Genomic DNA, 21,349 nt, shown 5'->3' on the forward strand with positions numbered 1-21,349 from the left:
TTCTAGGAGAAACACTTCTTTTCTTGATACTGAGACCTGGGAAATTTTTCTTTTGTCTATTCATAAAAAATCACTATGAGATAAAGTAAACCATATTTTCAGAAATACCCTGAGATAAATGCAACAGAGCATTTCATAGGGTAGTTCTTTATAGGACTTCTTGGTATAGGTAGATGGTATAAGGCCAAGATTGATTGATTCCATCAGTCATTCATTCAGCAAATATTTGGGCACCTACTATGCGGCATTGGGAATGCAATAGTGAATGAAAAGTCCTTGCCCTCATGAAACTTAAATCTTTTCTGAGGAGACAGATAATAAATGAATTCATCATATGCTATCAGGTAGGGATATACACTATGATAATAAAGCAGGATATAAGAGATGAGATAAAGATGGACTAAGGATGGGGTAGAAAAGCTATTTTTTTTTTTTTTTTTCTGTACATAGGCCTCTCACTGCTGTGGCCTCTCCCGTTGCGGAGCACAGGCTCCGGACGCGCAGGCTCAGCGGCCGTGGCTCACGGGGCCCAGCCGCTCTGCGGCATGTGGGATCAGCCCGGACCGGGGCACGAACCCATGTCCCCTGCATTGGCAGGAGGACTCTCAACCACTGCGCCACCAGAGAAGCCCAAAAAAGCTATTTTAGATATTGTAGTCAAGAGTGGTCTGAGGAGGTAACATTTTTAATAGCTCCCTGAAGAAATGAAGAGTTCAGTATAATTAGTTTTATTAGAAACCCAAAGTATATGGGACCCAAACCAAAGCTGATCTGGCCTAGTTCAAGGATAAAACACTGTATGTAGAGGAGCATATCCTAAAACTAGAATCCTATGAAACCACTGTTCTACTTGCTATTAATAGCTGTACACTATTCACACGTTTGGAAAGTGCTGGATCATGTGGAAGCAGATTTCTTTACTGCAGGACAACTCGGAGCCGTTAATGTGCTCTCCAAAGTGGGGAGGATATGATTTGTAGCATATCCCAAACTTAACCACAAACCTTTTTTTTTTTGAGGCATACCTTTTAGCATCTTGCACAGACCAGGGTTTATAAAAAACTGACCCAGAGGTATACATGGATTATGCATATCCTCTGTGGGGTTTTTTGTTTTTTTTTTAATTTGGCTAAGTCACGTCTTAGTTGCGGCACGTGGGATCTTCGTTGTGGCATGTGGGAGTTTTCCTTATGGCACTCAGGCTCTAGAGTGCACAACCTCAGTAGTTGCAGCATGTGGGCTCTCTACTTGTGGCACGTGGGCTCTAGAGCGCGTAGGCTTAGTTGCCCTGCGGCATGTGGGATCTTAGTTCCCCAACCAGGGATCGAACCCATGTCCCTGCATTGGAAGGCAGATTCTTAACCACTGGACCACCAGGGAAGTCCCCTCTATGTGGTTTTTCCATAAGGAAAAAAAAAATTTTAACTTAAAACAAGAGCATTTGATAAAAATCAATTAGCTGACAATTATTGTATACTGATTTATTATGGGTTAGCTGTCAAAACAACTTTTAGAATTTTAAAGTCATAGTGGGAGAATATTCAGGGATGCAGTGGTTTTCAATCAAGGCTGTACATTAGAATCACCTGGAGAGCTTAAAACAAAAAGAACCTGTAATGTCTGGGAGCCACCTAGGTTTTGGTATTTGTTAAACCATTCCAGGTCTTTATGTTCAGCAAAGGTTGAAAAACACTGTTACAGATTAATAGTTAGTTGTATAGTAACAAAATACACAATCCTCTACAGATTCAGTGAAGCTATGAAAAATGGTAGTATCATGTTGTGTTTCTCAGAATTACCAACTTTTGTTTGGTTAATTAATTAAAGTGCCCCTTATGAGTGCTATACCTATATGGCTGTTCTTAGTAATGCTTATGCCATTTTCCTGAATAAGCTTGTCTTAATAAAAATACAGTTTTCTGATTTAACCATGTTTTATCAAATGGCCTCAATGTCTTTAAAGCTGACTTCAGTTGTGCTGGGGGATCTGAAGGAGCGCCCAGGGAAATTCTAGGATTACTTGACAGGGGTGCTGTGTGTGATAGGTGCTGCATAGGCAGTGTCCTAGAAGAGGCCATGAGCTGTTTTTCCAAGATGCAGAGACAGAAAGAGGAGAAGTTCCTGGTGTGGATGGAAAAGCTAACTCTACTTGACACTGGTGAAGAGAACAAGCAGCTACTGGAACCCAGGGAACTTAAAATGCAACTAGTTGGCCAAAGAATTTCCCCTGTCACCCAGTCAGGTGCTTACATGCAGATGCCTGATTCCCAAGAACTGCCACAGCAGCCCTTTGTGACTTGTCACAATGTTGACAGTACATTAGAGTTCTCAAAGACATTACAGTTTTCCAATTAACTTTGCTGAAAATGGGAATATTACAGAACAACCTTTATCTGCTTTTTGAATTGTGTAAGAAAGAATATGCTTTTGCCCATTGTAAGTTTCTTTTGATGATGTTTAAAAAATGATAATAGTAAACAGTTTCTTTTTAAAAAATTAGATATTCAGAACAGAGTTTGATAAATTCTAGCTTGAGTTTTGTTACATGTGGTTGGAACGTAGAACCATATTTATACGATGGTAGGGGTGATCCTCATCTTTATGCTTTTTTCATGCAAAAATATAAATAAAATATAAAATAGGGAATCTTAGTGAATCCAAGGTGGGTAAGTAGTTAATTCCCTGAGAGTCTCTTAGCATTATTCTCTACAAACACTGTTGACTCCCTTCTGATTCCAATAGGAGGAATGATGTAATTAATTCCGCTCTGGAGGTCATGAGTGAATATATTGCATGAACACTTTTCTATCATTCTTTCGTATGTCATTTAATGAACTAATTTGTTGCTAGTCTTTAATGAATTATATTAAATCGCCTTTGTATGCAGGAAGAATGAATTATTTTCAAGCAAATTAATGCTCTGTACCTACTATGCAAGATACTGTAGGGAAAGCGGATTAGAAAGGAGTTTGATTTCATGCATGAGAAAAATAGTAGTTTTCATTGTTACATAGATAAATTTTTATTTTGAGCTTTAACTTAAAGCTCAGTGCCTGAGCCAATAACCTGGCAGACATCATCCAGAGGAATTGTTTGGTGCTCTGATGTAAAGGGTACCTCTAGAGGATACAGATGAAATGGTCACTCTATTAAGGGTGTGTATTGAATGGGTTTTTAAATTACTAGTGACTAAGTGTATTGGCTAATGTACTACCAATTTAATTTTGTTTTCAATCCCTGGACTGAAAATAAATGGCATGTTAAAGAGCCCATGGAGTGTGTCAAAGGGGAGAAAATAGCACAGCATTGAAAGGTTTTGCAACATGATAGATTTTTAATGTGTGGCCTAGGACTGGGAGATACTGGTATTTTATCTTTTCTGGGTTGGTAGGAATATTGTGAGAAAAAGCTAAATTAGGAAGAAAATTTTCAGTAGGACTATATAACTTTGCTAACATTACCTGTTTTTTTAAAATTGTACTTTCTACTGGGTTTACTTACAATAAAAATTTAGTAGTCTTTCCCTTCAAATTTATAACCTAATAACTTCTCAATATGAATAAGGTTAATTATTTTAATATTTAATGTAGTTGCAACTTTGGAAAAGATCTAATTCTGTGTTTTGCAAGAGGAAAGATAGGTGGCATATTTGGAGTTTCATGTATAGTTAACACAAGAACAACAGGATTTTGAACTGCATAGGTCCACTTATATGCAGATTTTTTTCACTAAATATGTGCTGTAGTTCTATACGATCTGAGCTTGATTGAATTCGTGGATGCAGAACCAGAGACTGTAACATTTTATGTGGATTTTCTTCAACTGTGCAGCGCGGGTGGGAGCCTCAACCCTTGTGTTGTTCAAGGGTCGACTGTATAAACAATAAAGACCTCTGTTTTATTTTAGTAATTTACCAGTAACCACTCAGAAAAATTGTCACCACTTTTTCTATTTAGTTCTATATTCAGACATTTATACCTTGTAAATTAACTGTAATAGACTGAGTCAATTTATTTTGCTCTTCTAGTTTTGAAGTGAAAAATGACTATTGTGGTTTTTTTCTTTTTAGAACTTGATATATGAGAATTGGGAGTTTCTCTGAAATGATAGTGCAACACTTGTAAACTACTTCAGCCAATTTTTTTTTAAATTAAGTTTTATGTCAACAGGAAGAGCAGATTGGTTTTGGGTGACTGACAGGTTTTTAACTAATCTGTAATCTTTACTTGTAGTTGCGATGTTTTCAGGGAAGTTTGTTCTGTCTTCAAATTCTCCCTGGCATCACAGATTTTACTAGACATGGATTCTTAGATATAAGAAAATGGTAATTTAATTTCAGCATGTTAACATGACTGCTTTTCTATGCATGTATAAACTGCTTCAGGCACTTAACAGATTTCTTTTTTGTTTCATGATTTAATATTTCATATATTAAGCATATAGTGGAATGCCTTTTAATTTTAAAATAGAAAATAATTAATGAATCCTTTAAGAATAACATATAGACATATTCCTAGTATTGACTGGGATATATTCTAATTCTTGTTGTTACTAGATAACAGAGTAGGAGATCTACAGATTTTTTTTTGCCTTTTAGAGAAAAATGTCAATTTAATGGAATTATCAGACATAGGTTTTAATAATTGATATTCAAGGTAAAAATAATATTTTGAATATTTGAGAAGGTGTTAATAATTTTGGGAAGCCTTTTCTACATAATTTTGGATAAAGATGTGGACAGAGGTTTTGATAGAAAGAAAAGGAACACCAGAATATATTGATTTAATTCATAGAATATATGACAAAATATTAAAATTTATTCCGAAGTAAAAATTGACATTTTGTGGTTTTGAGAGTTTAACCTTAAGAATAATTTTATAGCAGAAACATATATACAGATTTCCCCCTGATTTTCAGTTTCTCACAGTGCCTTGAAAATGTGTTGCTGTCTTAAAGAGTATTGTTTTGAAAAACAGTAGTTTTTTTTAATATGAGTTGTGCTTTAAAGTGATTATACCTTTTCCAGGTTGCACAATTTAAAAATTCTTCTTTCAGAAAAATTTGTTTTTGTATTATGGACAAAGAAGTATTAAGTATTTGAAGTAGTTTTAAAAAAACTTGACTGCTGTTGTGGATTGTTGAATTCTCTTTCACTGAGGCAAAGTCTATATTCCTAAGATTATAGTACTTACATGTACTAATACAAAGAAGTGGGAATTATTTTTGGATTATGTGGTGGCATTTTTATGTAGGTATTGTTTTAGAAGTGCCTAGTGGTCTTCCCTTAACTTCCCTTTAATTCCCTTAATTTTCCTAGAATTTTAAGAAGGTTAAGAAATATATCCTGTTTGGACTTTTTGTAGTGTATAAAGGGCTAATGCTGGACAGAAACTTCTTTCAAGTTATAGCATTAATCTAGACATGGTCCAAATGCTTTTTATTTAAGAATATAATCCCGTATCTGGATTATGTCATCTCTAATGGGTACATTTGGAATTTAGTTGCTGGTATTTAAAAGGGGGGACAGTGAAGATAAATGTTTTCTAATAATCTGTCTATAGACTGTCTTCTGCCTAGTTTATACTAGTTCAGTGTTCTAGGACATTAGATTTCTAATCATTTTAAGAGAATTTAATCAGCAGGTTAGAATTATCAGGTTATGCGAGCCACTCATTAGATGATAACTTTTAATTATATTGATGTGTACTTTGTGTGCTTATTAAAACTTGAGTGTAATAAGAGCTCAAATAAAATTTTAATTTAGAACACAGTTCAGTAAAATTAAAATCTTAAAACTTAATATTTTGCATGAAGTGTGTTTTTTTTTTTAAATTTAGAATAAAGGTTCTGTCATTTTGGGGCTCCAAGAGAAAGCCTGTTTTTTGTTACCAAGTCAAAGGAATAAGCCTAGTCTCAAGGGGGTATGTTTGTGCACGTGCTCGTGTATGTGTACCCACCTTCAGAATTTTGAAATAATTAATTCTGTATTTTTATTAATGTTATAGTTGGCAGGTTGCTGGAGACATAACTATGCAATAGTCTACAGGGATTTTAATGGATTCAGGTCATTAATGTATCCATTTATTGCTTCCTAAATGTGTATTGAAAAAAAGTTGCCCACATACTAGTTAGGGTGATTAGTTAAAGGGAAAAATTTATTTCTTAGATTATCAGGTAAAGGTTTGGACCACTTATTTGTTTCATTAGCCGACTGAGTAAAAGAATATACATGAACTAGTTTATTTTGCATCATTGCTTTTGTCATTCCTTAGTGTTAGGTATATTTAACAGCAGAGACTCTAGTCTCTGGGTCAAGGTATAGCTCAGTTTAATTAGATTTATTACTTAAAATTTGTATGCAAGTCAGAATATTAGAAATGAAGTCATTTTAAATGTATTAAATCTGCTGTTAATGAAAGAAATGCTATAGTGATTTCTTTTGTTGAGCAAAACAAAACACCCAGATTGATATTACTGATAATTTTCATTTTTAATATACAGCTAAATTTGCCTGATGGTACAGTTATATGAAAATTATAGGAAAGATGGTGAATAGACTTCATGCTATGTATCATCATTTGTTTAGAGTAACATATTATAGGCAAGTTATTTTACAGAAGGTGACTTTTAAAAATAATTACCTGTTATATTTTGTTTAACTTGTATTGATTTCCTCTCTTCTGTTGGTATTATTTAAATGGTACAGTGAGGGCACAATGAAAAAGATTTTGTGGAGTTCCACATGTCAGAAAATACAGTATCAAAACAATTTCAGCAAATTTATTAAACTGAAAATTTATTTATTATTCAATTTGTTCTAATAAAAATTGTTCTCAAAGAATAATTCTCAAAATCTTCTCTAAAAATGGTGTATGTGCCCTTAATCACTGTACAGATAAGAAACTTGTCTTTTTAATTTGTCTAGAACAGTTGTATGAGTACATTAATTGTAATCAACGTGAATAACTTCCGAGTTCTATACTTTTCATTTTTTTCTTGATTTCTGTTTTTAATTTCTCTGACGTTTAGGAAAGTTAGTGGGGATTGAAACCAAACTGTTAGTTTACTAGTAATGAGTAGATCTTTTCATAGTATCTTAACTTACTACATCTTAAAATAGAAGACATCCTAAGAAATGAAGGAATAGTAATCCACGAGGAAATGTATTCTTTGGTAATGAAGGTATTCATATTATAACTTTAAGATTTGGGAAGAATGTTATCAAATTACTGTGATTTTAATTTTTATTGCATTTTCTTTATATCTTTTACCTAACTCTGCATTTGAAGTGTATCAACTAACCTAGATAAATAAAAATTTTAAAAAAGAAATGTTTCTTGTTACTCTCTTTAGGATCATATTGCATTAGTTATAGTGATTCCCTACCAGTTAATTCACATTAGGTGTTCCTGAGTCAGGAAACCTGCTTTTCCATAATGGAATTAGGTATCACTAATAATAGATTTTACATGATGTTTTTCGGATAATTTTCAGGTTTTTTTGTAGTTGGTATATCAAAAAAGAACATAACAAAATACCAGTGTTAACATAAAAGGTGGAGATTCTTCTCTTTTATATGTCCTTCTAAGTTATCCTATTAAAAATTTAGGAATATTTAGAAAATATCAAAATTTAGACTACATTGAGGAATAATCAAAAAGCCGGAATGGATGTGTCTTTTGCAGGGTACATAGACATGAGGATGTAGCTAAAGTCATATCTGATTTTCATCTTCTTCCTTCGTGTATGTAGTGCAGATATTTTAGTTTTGTTCTCTATAGATCTGAATCCTCAAAGCAGTAGGTTGTGGATTTGTCCCTGAGATACAAAGATAAATTGAAAGACGGTGACCTCTTCAAGTGCCCTGTTTTCTGTATTTAATCTTGAATATTTCCTTTTACTTCCTCTTTGATACTTTCAAAGTTAACTCTTCATCAGTATCGTAGGTAACTTTTCTGGGTGGGCAAAATGACCTGTTTTTTTGTCAGTATGATGTAAGAACAGATGTAATCCTTAAAACTTTATTCCTCCCTTGGAAACTATAACATCTAAATTTTTCATAATTGAGATGAGTATAATGCGAAAAGTACAAAATAGTTACTGACTCAATTTTATTTTTAAAATGTTTTTTTAACTCTTAAACATAAAATTTCAGTGCATATTGCTGCATTTCATTTTCATTTAGCACTATCTTTTTATTTTTCTTTTTTCTAAAAGAGCTTTATGCTACTGTTATAAAGAAAAGATACACAGTTTTGGTACTTAAAGTTGTTTTTCTAGAGATGGCCCTTTTCTATATAGATTTTTTGTCTTTTCTGGTTGATGTAGTTATCTTTTCCAAGAGATGCTTTGAAAATGACTGTTTTCTTTTTATTCTAATTGTTCTCGCTCCATGTGTGTATATATACTGATAGTAATAAAATACAGCATATGTATTCTCAAGTATTTTTTCTCATTTGCAAAATAATCAGTTTTCATCTTGGTAAATATTTAGATGTGTAATGAAAAAGCTGTTTTCTTATTGGATAGGTTCTACCAAAATGCAAATTCCCTTCTGCAACTCTTGAGGTTTTCCCTTTTTCTCAGTCCCTCAGGCCCACACCTTATTCCCCCTACACTTCTTTTCCTTACTTAGTCACCACACACATGCTCCTCCTTCTTAGACTCCTCGCCTAGGTAATTTCTAAGAACTCTTCTTTTAGATGTAACTTTTTGAATCTCACTATCTGGATTGAGGCTGAGTGTGATTTCCACCCCCTCCCACTCTCTCTAGATGTTGTAGATAATGGCACTGGGTTTATTAGGCCCTTTAATGACTGGGGCAACAGAACCTCTGTGGGGTCCTTTGCAGCAAGGTGGATTTTTTTTCTCTCCTAGTGAGGGGTTTGGGGAGATTGGCTGTAGTAAAGAGGAGAGAAGGGATTTATTCTGGGTTTTATTGTATATTACTATAGCCATTGAAATGGGAATTGAATGAGCAAACACTGTATTTGTCCATTTGCCCCACCTTTTCTTGGGCCTAAGACTTAGCAATAGAGAGAGAAGGAGGAGTGGTGTTTCCAGATGTCTCTGGGATACAAGAGGAATTCTGTTTCCTAGATTTGATTAGATTTCATACTGGGAGACTGACAAAACTTGTGTTAGTGCAAGGGCTCTCTCTGTAGGCAAGAATGATGCCAAATATGAAATAATCCCAAATGATCTCTATTTGGCTTTGAAACACTTTCATATGAATACATCCAAGCTGGCATTTCACTTCAAACAAAAATAAAAATACGAAAGCCACATGTGTGATGACCTCATTAATCCCAGCAAAGCATTTACTTAACAAGTGGGTTAATCTATGACCAGTAGAAGGCACCAGCCCAGTCAGTGATGATTTCTCAAAGCTTCTTGCTTGCAGGCTGTGTACAGCAGAGTTTACATACAAAGATAAGCAAGCAAATAATGAAGTAGGGTAGGTGCTAATTATAATGGAAAGGTGGGGCATTGGACCAGTGTTTGAACTATTGTGTTCTGTGTTATGTCTTTAACCTTAACCATAACCCTGTGAACAAACAGTCATACAGTTAAGTAGGCAGGACTTTAACCTACATATTTGCTGCCAAAAATCTGTGTACTTCCTATGCTGCTCCCAGTCTCATTCTGTATATTTCCCATTCCCTCATCACTGGTAACAACTGTAAACTATTCTGGTTTCACCTACCGAGGACTCAAATTTCTCATCTGTAAAATGAGCCTGGTAAATTATGTATTCTGTAGTTCTAAAATTCTGTGCTTTTTGTTGTTAACTTTGAAAAGAGGGATTTGTCAGAGATAAACGTAGTAGAGGGTGTTAGGCTTTGGTTTGCTTTGGTTTTTTGTTTCTGTGATTCAAATTTTTTCCATGAGATTTAGAAGAGAACATATTTGAATAAAAGGAAACTAATTCATAAAATTAAACATTTGTCGATAATAATACAGAAGGTTTAAAGTCACACGGGTAAACTTCACTGTATCAGGAATGTGTGATGAACAGATACATCTGTATTTTGGTATTTGAAAAGTTAGAACCTGTTTATAGACTAGGAAGTCAGAGAGAGGACACAAACCTATCTAGCATAATATAGACAAGTTGATGTTCTGAAATAAAACATAGTCGGTGGATTGCTTGACCTTTTATTTTTCTTCCCTTGTAATGAGCAGCAAAAATTTCAAGATATTTCAATCAGGAGAAGAAACAGCACTTGGATTAACTACAGACCAAGTAGTTATTAAATAATTGTGTTAAATTTACCTTTATAGAGAGATGCTCTTAATGACTATAGAAAAACTAGTTAAGTTCATCATTATAAATTGATGTTGTAAGATTGACAGATACCAAATGGGAGAATGTACGGTTTGGATAACCTTTTATGTTGTAAACATGGACTGCTTAGTGACTACATTTTAAATTGGAAATGTTTCCATGTGTAATTTTACTTGAAGTGACTATTTTGATGTTTTTGAAAGTCAAAATAATCTTAGTAGCGGTGCAGTTGTTTTAACAATCAGCGAGAGGAAGGACAGTAGCTTCATGTTTATTCCATCCTGTAATGAATTGGTGGAGTCAAACTGGAAGCGTAGCTAGCTGCTTCTGTTATTAATATGCTGAGTTTTTCTAGCTCCTCCTCAGTGGTTTGATTTTATTTTTTCCTTCAAGAGATACTCATTTTAAAAGGATCTTACCTGTCTCTTAATTCTGCTGTGTAGCAAGAATCGTGTTTTTAAAGAATATCACAGATTGTCCCCATCAGTTAGCTAATATTCACACTTAGCGGTTCAAAGTCCAAGCCCTGAGGCTAAGTGCTTTGAACACATCTTATTTAATTTTGGTTTGCTAATAAGTATAAGATGACTTTGGAACACAAGATCCTTAATTGTGGTTTCTTGTTGGAAGGCAAAGTTGGAAAGGCAACCTTTCCTTTACTTTATTAAAGTTGATATAGTACTGACTTGTCATTGTTTGAATATACTAGATATAAAAATTGACAGTGATAATTTATTTTAATTTTTAAGTATAATTAAAATGTGAAAATATTACTGTCTTTGTTTATGATGAATACTAAATTTAAGCTAAGCTATAAGGTGTGCTGTTTGGAAATATGGAAGATACAAGAATGAAGCCAGATAACAAGTTTATGCTTGTATATCCTACTGATGAAGACTTTCAGACAAGTTATTTCCATGGGTAGGTGATGTTACTCTGCATGTACATATACACTTATACTTTTTGCATGATTTCACATGTAGGAGTGGTACAATTTTGACTTGACTGTTGACCTGTTGCCTCAATTTGGTTGTGGTGGGGGGAATGTGAGGGCAAGAGGTTGTGAATGGTATTTGTGATATAAATTTTAAAATAAATCACTATTTTTTTTTTCAAACACAAAACACTTAATAAAGCCCTTTTAAAAATAGAACATTTGGTCAAATAGTCAATATTGTACTTGACCCTCATATTTTCTGCAACCAACTATTTGGACATCACACAGTATCTTATTATTCCATAATAATCATTTTGAACTCTGACGAGAACTCCATAAATGTTACAGCTTTCTTTTCTTTTTTAGAAAAGAAAAACCTCAGACATGAACCAGGTTTTTGCTATTTGATCTAAAATCCATTACTAACTGATACTGAGGCCACACTCTTGAATTTTATGAACATGATTTACCCTTTTGGGAATTGGAAATTATTCTTAAGTAGTCAACTGAAATTGTCATGATCGTCAGAATTTCATATTGTGACATGTCTGTTCCTTATACGGTGGCACTTAACAACTCATTTGCTTTTATGTTTGGTCATTTTTTATTTTAAAAATGTTGCTACATAAACCTATGGCTTGGGAACTTAGTCTTAAGGGATAAGTACCCCAAGTGTGTTCCATGTTTTGTTTAGTGACAGTTTACACAATGGATGTTTGTATTAAAACAGTAATCCTTCATTGTGTTCTATTTTAATGATTCGTTGGCATATGTATTCCTTCATAGTCAAGAGTTTCATAAAATAGGTCTGTTTAATGTTAATTTGTTGGATTATATTAAGAAATCTTTATGGAAATAAGTGATTTGCTTGCACTTCATAAATAGCTCTTGGGGGAGGAAAAGCATTTTATTTTAAAATGGCAGTAGTAGTAAGGGATGTGTTTCATAGTTGACTGAAAACTTTATTTTTGCTTTCTGCTTTTATATTAGAAAAGGGTAGCATTTTAAAGCATGTATCTATTTTACAAGCATGAATATTGAATTATTTTAGCATGAATCACTGCAGTATAATTACTTCAGAGCTCAGCTGCCATTTTCAGCTAGTTAGGGTGATTTGGAGGTAGAAGGGATCTCTTTTTTCTAAGAATTTTAACATCTTCCTCTCAAATAACCCATAAGGTTGTGTATCATTTCCTTGGAGTATGAGCTGGTTGTTTTTCTCAGGGAAAATAAAATAGAAATATCCCTCATAAGACATCCAAAGCAAAATCCTGAAGATGGATTTCATGAGCATTGTCTTTTTGTAGCATATTGTAAGATGCATAACATCCCTACTATTATAAAAGAGCTTTACTGGAAATAGATGTCAGTCAAGTAGAGCTCTTAAAGTAGAAAAATATATATTTGATTTTCTTCTCTGAATCTATTAGGGACTTCTAGTATTAGCTACTAAGAGGAAGAAACTAGATTCATTCTCTTAAAATATAAATTGAGCTTAATAGTTTGCCTCAGTGTTTTTCTTTAAAAAATCAGTTTCACTTTCACTGTAGAGTCTTCCCCTTTTTCTTAATCTTTTGCTCTTTAGGAGAATGACAGGAATTCAGTGTAACTTTTGTTCAGTATATTCTTGTCTTTGTTCTTCATAATAACACCCTTTTTCCTCCTTGCCAAATGTGTCCCTCATCTTTGTAAGCTCGGGTTATCTCTTTCACTTTCATATCATGTACAAAATATTAGATTGTATAAAGTGCAGCTTTTCTGACCATGTAGAATCATAAGATAAAGACAACTGGCATTTAGGGGGCTCTTAGTTGCAGAAGTATTTTTCACCCCACAAGTTAGATACAAGTATACATTTTCTTTCCTCCCTAGATGGACCTCCAGTTGTAGCTCATTATGATATGTCTGACACCAGCTCTGAGCCAGAAGTGGTAAATGTGGACAATTTATTGGCGGCTGCAGTAGTTCAAGAGCACAGTAATTCTGTAGGAGGCCAGGACACAGGAGCTACCTGGAGGACCAGCGGGCTTCTAGAGGAGCTGAATGCAGAGGCAGGTTGGTCTCCCTCCCCCGCTCCCCCCTTTCTCTGATGGTATAGTATGCATGTGTCCTGGCAGCTATTTTCCTTGCTGAGGAGAGCAGGCCAACTAAGAGACATCTGGCACTAGATGATTGTGGCTTCCAGGGTGCCCTTTATAACAGAAAAGATTTGGGTAGCATGTCATTCGTCTTTCCTAATCACAAGAAAGCAAAAATGAGAATATCTAAGACAGTAATTGTAGGCATCGGTAGATTTCAGTATATGTACTTCTTGAGTTAAAAATGCCTAACATGTAAAAATTACCCAGATGACCTGATACTACCTCCCACCCCCACCCGCAATCCCATCCCCCCTTCTTAGTGGTTTCACTCACTTATGGACCTTATAGTTTGGGGAGGGAGCTGTTACAATTTGCCCTGTGGGGCTGTTGCAGTGCAATGCTGCACTGTTTCTTCTGCCTCAGTGTGCAGTGTCCCTGTTAATTCCTTTACAGTTGTTCTCATTTTGTCTTTTCCAACTCCTTTCCGTTGCTGTCTCTGTTATCTCAGGAAAATCTCTCTACCTGTCTTACGTTGTTTATCTTGGTTCTGGGATGATTCTTAAGAGTGATATTTTATTCTCTGAGAAACCTATTGCTGTTACCTTTGAAAACCTTGCACAGTGCCTCCAAGTCTCCTTCATTATGTTCCTCAAAACTCTTTCTTCCAACGTTCTTTCTAATTTAAACCTTTTTCTAAAAGTACTAGTGCTTTTAGAAAAGTTTAAGAAAAGAGGTAGAAGGGATTGAGAGACAGACTGCTTATGTAGTGTGTATTTTCTTTAGTGCCATAGAAGGATTATAGTTTTCTAGTTAAATTATAAATTGCGTTGGCTTAATAACTACCTAAAACATTATTTTTATGGGAAATGAGTTTTTATTACAAAAGTAACAGTGGGTTATAATTTAGAACTTTTTATATTTAAATTGTTTAAAAGGGGAGACAGAACTCCACAGATCATTGTCATTAATTGTTCATTTCATAATCTTTGATTGAAACTGAATAAAAAAGTTTCTCTTATTTGTTGAGCTTCTGATTAATTTATTGTGACTAATTTTGGAACAGGACCTGGATTTAGTTTTAACTGTGTTGTGACTGCTAACTGCCTATTTAACCTTGGACAAGGTGATTCTCCTCTGGACTTCAGTTTTTATATGTATAAATGCTTGATTTGCCCAACAAGGATCTTTTAAGTATTTATTAATGTGTATAAGTACTTTGAAAAGAATCAAGTAGTAATACTTTATATCAAAGGGGAGTAGTTTATCTTAATTTTCATCCATTGACAGTTAAGTGATCCGTTCTACTTCAATTTTACTACCCTGTTTCCTTAGTCTTGCCATGAAATGTAGACCACTTTATAGTAAATTCTTAGGAAAAATATGAACAATTACTTTTTGTTATTTTGCTTTTCATACAGAGAATTTTAATATTAGTTTGAACTATATGGAATTGTTAATATTTGACTTTCTCATCTACAACAAATTTAGCAGTTTAATATGAGTTAACCTAAAAGTGCAAGGCTTGGGGTCTTACAGTATCATTAAAGTCACTAGCATTGGGTGGGGGGGGGGAGCATCACATTTTCAGGTTCAAGTAATTGTTAGCTTGATTATTTAAAAATACCACTAGCCTTTGGTGCTTAGCTCTAAGAAATAAAACATGGCAAAAATATTTGAGGAGGGAAACAGCCCCTCTCTACTCCAAAGCTCCCCTGAATTTGGTATTTAATGTCTGGCATTCCTGTGTATTCCTCCATACTTCTGCTGCATTTGTTTTGTATCTGTAAACAAGCATGTTTTAATACTAATTAGTATTACATAGAAGGCAATCATTTGCAACTTGCTTTTTTAGTTCAACATGTTGTGAAGTTTATTCTTGTTGATGTGTTGCTATAGTTCATTTACTTTTCACTGCTATTTAGTATTCCAGTGTATGACTATATCATAATAGACTTACCCATTGTCTTCTTGGACAGTTAGGGTACTATTCCAAATGATGCTACCATTGACATTTCCTGTACATGTCTCTTGGTACATGTGTAGAGAAAGCACATGTGTGTGCTTTCTCTATATATTACAAATCATGTGTAGATCTTTGTATATTGTAGGACATGGACATCACTGTTCAAGAGATCCCCATGATATTTTCTTATGAAGCCATTTATTGTCTCATTCAAAGTTTTGGGTTTTTTTAATATCTAACATGCAGGTCTGTGAGTAATAAATAAAACTTAATAATACACTGTAGTCTTGATGTAATTATCATAGTGGGAACCCATCTTGTGAATTTGAATATACTTACTATATCATAACAAAATGTTCATAGAATTTATTCTCAATTGCCAGTTTATAGTTTTGATACTTGGGAGTATTAGTATCAATTAGATGGTCATTCTTGAGTTTGGAGTTTAAGATAAATGTTGTAATGGTTAATCTGAGTTTTCCTTCTCTCCCTCCCAATAAAATAAAAACCCAGTCACTGAACTAATTAATTAATAGCAGCAGTGGCTAACTGATAGCAGCATCTCAGACCAGGTCTACAGTCCCACTCCATTTAGAATCACATAAGCAATCATTAGGGATAGAGTAGCTTATCTCTTTTTCTAAGCAATTAGATGATGTTCTTGTATGCAAAATAGTTTTTACTGTTTAGTTTTAGTTTCAACCAAGGAAAAAGAGTTGAAATTAGGAAAGCCATTGGTCAAGAAAACTTTCTGACCCAGAAAACTTTCTGAACTTTCCATTTCAGCTCTTGCCATGTGTTTACTCCTTCTCACTTGATGCTAGAAGTGGACAGTATAGTGGGTGGCAGCCTGCTGCCAGCAAACAGCCTGATTTTGAACCAGCAGAGCCACTTGCATACTGTGTGACTTCAGGTAAATTATGTAAAGCCTCAGTTTTCCCTATCTACAAAACTTGGATAAAACTAGTATCCACCCCAAGAGGTTATTATACTGTTATGTGGAATAACATATAATGTGATTCATATAGGATGAAGTACACAGCAGGCCCTCAGGAATGCTAACTGGCATTATGTTAATACATTTATGCTGAAGTAGGCTAAGGAAGTGATTTATGGACCCAGTCAGTGGATTTCTAATTTATTCTCCTGCCCTGGAATGAGTTGCTCTTGCTGCAGTATTTCCTAAACTTTACCTGAGCATAGAAATTACCTGGAGTGCTTATAAATATTCAGACTCCTAGATTTCTCCCTGAAAATCTTGTAAATAGATCTGAAATGGTGTCTGGGAATCTGTTTTTAGTAACTTTTGCATCGGACATGTTTAGGAAACTGTACCAGTATATCTGAAAATAGCTTGATTTTTGCTTATTGCTAATAACAGCTCACTGTAAACATAAATGTAGATGAGGCTAAAAGAAGCAGAAGTCTGAAGTACTCTTGGTGTGGAAGGCTTATAATTATTACACTAAATTTATTTATGTATTTATGCCCCCGGAAATTAAAAATTCTAAACAAATGATCTCATTTTTTCCATCAGCCTTCTTATTAAGAAGGTAGACTATGAGCATTTTCCCCATCCTTAAAATAGGTCTGGTAATCTTGATTTGTCCATAATACAAGCTTAGTTGTAGTGAAGAGAAAAAAATCTTGGGTTTCCTGTTCTTAGAGTAGGGCTTTTTATGATCAGACCAAAATGACCATGTTTCTATTGTTAGCACTATTATTTTTTAATATGTTTGTTTATTTATTCATGGCTGTGTTAGGTCTGCATTGCTGCGCGCGGGCTTTCTCTAGTTGCAGTGAGTGGGGGCTACTCTTCGTTGCTGTGCGTGGGCTTCCCATTGTGGTGGCTTCTCTTGCTGCGGAGCACGGGCTCTAGGTGCGCAGGTTTCAGTAGTTGTGGCGTGGGGGCTCAGTAGTGGTGGCTTGGAGGCTCTAGAGCGCAGGCTTCGTAGTTGTGGTGCATGGGCTTAGTTGCTCTGCGGCATGTGAGATCTTCCTGGATCAGGGCTCGAACCTGTGTCCCCTGCATTGGCAGGCGGATTCTTAACCACTGTGCCACCAGGGAAGCCCTCTGTTGTTAGCACTTTAAAATCATTGTATCAAGTCTTGTGAAGGAGATCAAGTTTCCTCTTGTTCAGCTGGTACATGTGGACTGTAAGATTTTAGATTTCTGATCTCCTTTTCTCCCACTTTTTAAAGTTTTTAATATTTTTGTTGAAAAAATTTAACACACGGTAATAATTTGTTTGCTTTAAAGCTAAATGAGTAGTGATTTAAGATAGTAATCTTTTTTATACCTAGCATGCCACTGTCATCCAGTATGTAATAATTTTATATACTTCAAATAGTCTTAGGACTAGTTCTTAGTAGATATATGATTTAAAAAGAAAATGTTTGCCATGATAATTTAATTACTACCTTTTCTACTTTCTGATTTATTTATGTGTTGAAAAGATCTGTAGTGGGAGGACAAAAATTTAAAATTTTCTTATAGAGTGAAAGCAGTTATCTTTCCAAAGAGCTACACAGGGAAAGACCTACACAGAGACGGCCAGATGCCACAATAACTAAATATAAATCCTCTGCTTTATTTTCAGTTTAATATATGGTAATTGTGGTATTTACACTTTTTCTACAGAGCTTATTCTTGTTCTAGAATAGGAGTAGATTACTACCACTGACAGTATTTGAAGAACCTTATAACATCTTTGACTCACTTTTGTGTATGCTTTAGGCACTGCTTTGCCATTGGATTCCTTTGAGGTCAAGGGGGGCTGGTGCAGTGTGCATATGGCCCAAAGGCCAGAAGAGTGTTGGGCTCTGCACTAGAGCTTCCAAAAGAATGTGTGACTTGCTGAAGAGGGTTACATTGAGAGAAAAGGACTAATTGTCCTGGCTCTGAAATAGAGGAGGGGATGCATTCCTGGCTGTTGGAGAATGCCATGGTGTCTCTTACAGAGCATGGGATCCCACAGATTTTGGTGTAGATCCCAGCTGACTTGTTACCTGAGTGGCACATTTTATTTAATGGCTCTGGGAGGAAATGTGGTAGAACACTCACACCATTAGTCTAGAGTTGTTAACACTCACCAGGAAATTTGTTTGTACCTTCCCACTCCACCTCATCCCCCGCCCTGCCCGCCTCCCCTGTTTTATCTTGTACTGACTTTTAGACCAAGCAATAAAGATAATGGCTACAAGAGCAGACCCTGATTTTAAGTGATCAGTTTTAGAGCATCATACAGGTTCTTTAACAATACTAAATGCCAGCAAATTTGGATTATAAATTTTATGGCCAAAAGTGCACCGCCAGAATGGTTTGGATTGATCTGATAATGTAAAAGCAATATGTAAATTATTAGTTTCTGAATACATAATGGATGAATAAAGTTAGAAGAATCTTAAATTTGGGTGATACTTAACTTGCTTTTTTTTAAAGATTTTAAAAAATATATTTATTTATTATTATTTATTTTTTGGCTGTGTGGGGTCTTCGTTGCTGTGCGCGGGCAGGGGCTACTCTTCATTGTGGTGCACAGGCTTCTCATTGCAGTGGCTTCTCTTATTGCAAAACACAGGCTCTAGGCACGTGGGCTTCACTAGTTGTGGCACGCGGGCTCAGTAGTTGTGGCTCGCGGGCTCTAGAGCACAGGCTCAGTAGTTGTGGTGCACAGGCTTAGTTGCTCCGAGGCATGTGGGATCTTCCTGGACCAGGGCTCGAACCCGTGTCCCCTGCATTGGCAGGCAAATTCTTAACCAGTGCACCACCGTGGAAGCCCCTGCTTTTCTTAAGATACAAAATTATGAGCAAAAGTTAGCATAGTAATTTTTCATTTCGTTCCTCTTTAAAAAAGAAAAAGAGTGATGATATTTCCTGATCTGAATTGAGGCTATGTAGGTGATAGGGTCAGGATGAGGGGCCTAATCAATGAAGACTCGTTATTTGGAAATATTGATGACTGTGACATTTCACAGAACATTCCACAAATTGGAATTATAAATTAGAACTGTGGAAATAGAGCTGGACACAGAGCTACTAAGAATTAACTAATTCTGTCATGTTCTTGTTGTGTTTTCTTAATTTCTGTTGTTTAAAAGCATTGAGTAATCAAGGAAGAAGAGTTAGGTTATAGCAACCATGACTTCTTACAATTTGCCTTTTCAGTTTGGTTTAATTCAATTAGCTTCTTTATTTTTAGTATGGTTAGGGCTGAGCCCGTTGCTGTGAGTCTGCCACAGGGGGTTTTAAGTATCTCTTGGGGCTCTCTACTCTTTGCTTCTTAGTGAGTAGGCATGGAGAGCTTGGGGGTGGCTGTCCATACAAATAATGAGCATTCATATAATAATGAGTAATAGTGATAGCAGGACTTAAAGTGGAGAGGGGAAGGAGAGAGGGGGAAGAAAGAAAGAAACTAAGTGCCAATAATGTTTCACATTGAGTGAAACTTCTAGAGTGAAAGGAAAACTTGGAAGATAAGGACTGCTGGTGTTGGTACTTGAGGATGGAGGACAGTAGTTTGTAAGTGATCCTGATCCCCAACCTGAGGTGTAGGAGTCAGAGGCCTGCAGGGGAGGCAGCATTTTCAGGAAAGTCAGGTTTCCACAAGGAGGTGAAGAGAAGGTTCAGTGCCGTTTTCCATAGAGCTAGCACTCCAGAGGGCAGTGGAGTGGAAGAGTTGTAGGAAGGGGAGTAATAGGTGGCTGGGGCAAAGGAGAATAACAACTGAGTAGGGGACAAGACAGACAAATGGATGGTCCCAGAGGGTTGTATATTTTGTGAGTGGCGAGGAGGGTGGAAGTACGTTTTACTTCTCATAACCATTGGTTTTCCTCCTACCTCTTCCTGATGCTTTCTCATTTCGAACTGGCAGCGTTTTTGGACTCATACTGTTAACTTCCACTGCACTATTCCTCTACCTCATTGAACCTATCACCCAGTCCTTTTTCACCTCCCCCTAGCTGCATTTCTTTACCTATCTAGCATATGTTAAGCCCAACTCTCCTTTACCGATATCCTCAGCTCCTCGTATAGTTGGCTTTCCTGTTGTACCCAGCTGGCCAAGTCTGATCTCTGGATGCACACTCACAGCCTTTATCCACACTGGAGATGATTTTTCATGTAGTTGGAAAGTTGTGGGTCATATTAACTTCCTTATCTGCAATCTCATCCTGGCTCTCAGTGCTGCCCAGCACCTTCCCCCTTTCCGTAGGCAGTATTCTTTCTTCACAGTGGCTACTTCACTTTTCTAAGCCGACTCTGCTGCCCTACCCACACCTGTGCTCTGCAGATGGTCTTTCTGCATTCTTCTTTTTTCTTTTTTTTTGCGGTATGTGGGCCTCTCACTGTTGTGGCCTCTTCCGTTGCGGAGCACAGTCTCCGGACGCACAGGCTCAGCGGCCATGGCTCACGGGCCCAGCCGCTCCGTGGCATGTGGGATCTTCCCAGACCGGGGCACGAACCCGTGTCCCTTGCATCGACAGGCGGACTCCCAACCACTGCACCACTAGGGAAGCCCCTTTCTGCATTCTTTACAGATCAAGATTACCTCAGCTTTCTGCCATCAAAGCTATTCTCTGCCTTTTTTTCTAAATATGGCCAGTAAAAATACTACATGCACATACGCATTCCCCTCCCTCAAACCCATATTCCTCTCAGTACCGTCTATTGCCTTTTCCTCCATAGCCAGACTTCTTAAAATGTGTCTGCTCTTCCTTCCCTTCCATTCTTCTTCGGCTTGCTTTGCTACATTAGCTTCAGCCCCATCATTCCTCTGAGGTTCCCCTGGCCAAGGTCATGTATGGTCATCCTTATCACCAATTCTGGTGGCCTCTACTTAGTTCCTCCTCTTACTGGGCCTCTGTACTGGGCATTGTTAAGCACTTCTTCCTAGAAATGCTCTTTTTATGGTGCCCTGGCTTCATATCTTCAGGTTTTCTTTCTCTGTCTCTTGCTGAACCTTGGTGAGCTCCTCTTCCTGTGCCCGTCCCTTAATTATTGGTGTTTATCAAGGTTCTCTTCTAAGCCCCCTTCACTCCTCTGGATGACCTTTATCTCCCCACCTGTTGGGAGGACTTAT

At 36.2% G+C, this 21,349-nt stretch overlaps 1 protein-coding gene across 3 annotated transcripts in view; it reads left to right on the plus strand.

The window, feature by feature from the left end:
- ARK2N (arkadia (RNF111) N-terminal like PKA signaling regulator 2N) overlaps positions 1-21,349 on the plus strand; it is a 75,746-nt gene that overhangs the window by 33,752 nt on the left and 20,645 nt on the right. For 2 of the 3 annotated variants that reach the window (XM_082667828.1, XM_082667827.1), the window contains exon 3: positions 13,098-13,280. The exons of the other annotated variant lie outside the window; for it this stretch is intronic. In XM_082667828.1, the coding sequence (XP_082523954.1) occupies positions 13,098-13,280 (183 nt within the window). The remainder of the gene's footprint in view (positions 1-13,097; positions 13,281-21,349) is intronic. 3 annotated transcript variants of the gene reach the window in all.

Source organism: Grampus griseus (assembly GCF_964374135.1).
Source record: "Grampus griseus genome assembly, chromosome: 12".
Lineage (NCBI taxonomy): Eukaryota > Metazoa > Chordata > Mammalia > Artiodactyla > Delphinidae > Grampus > Grampus griseus.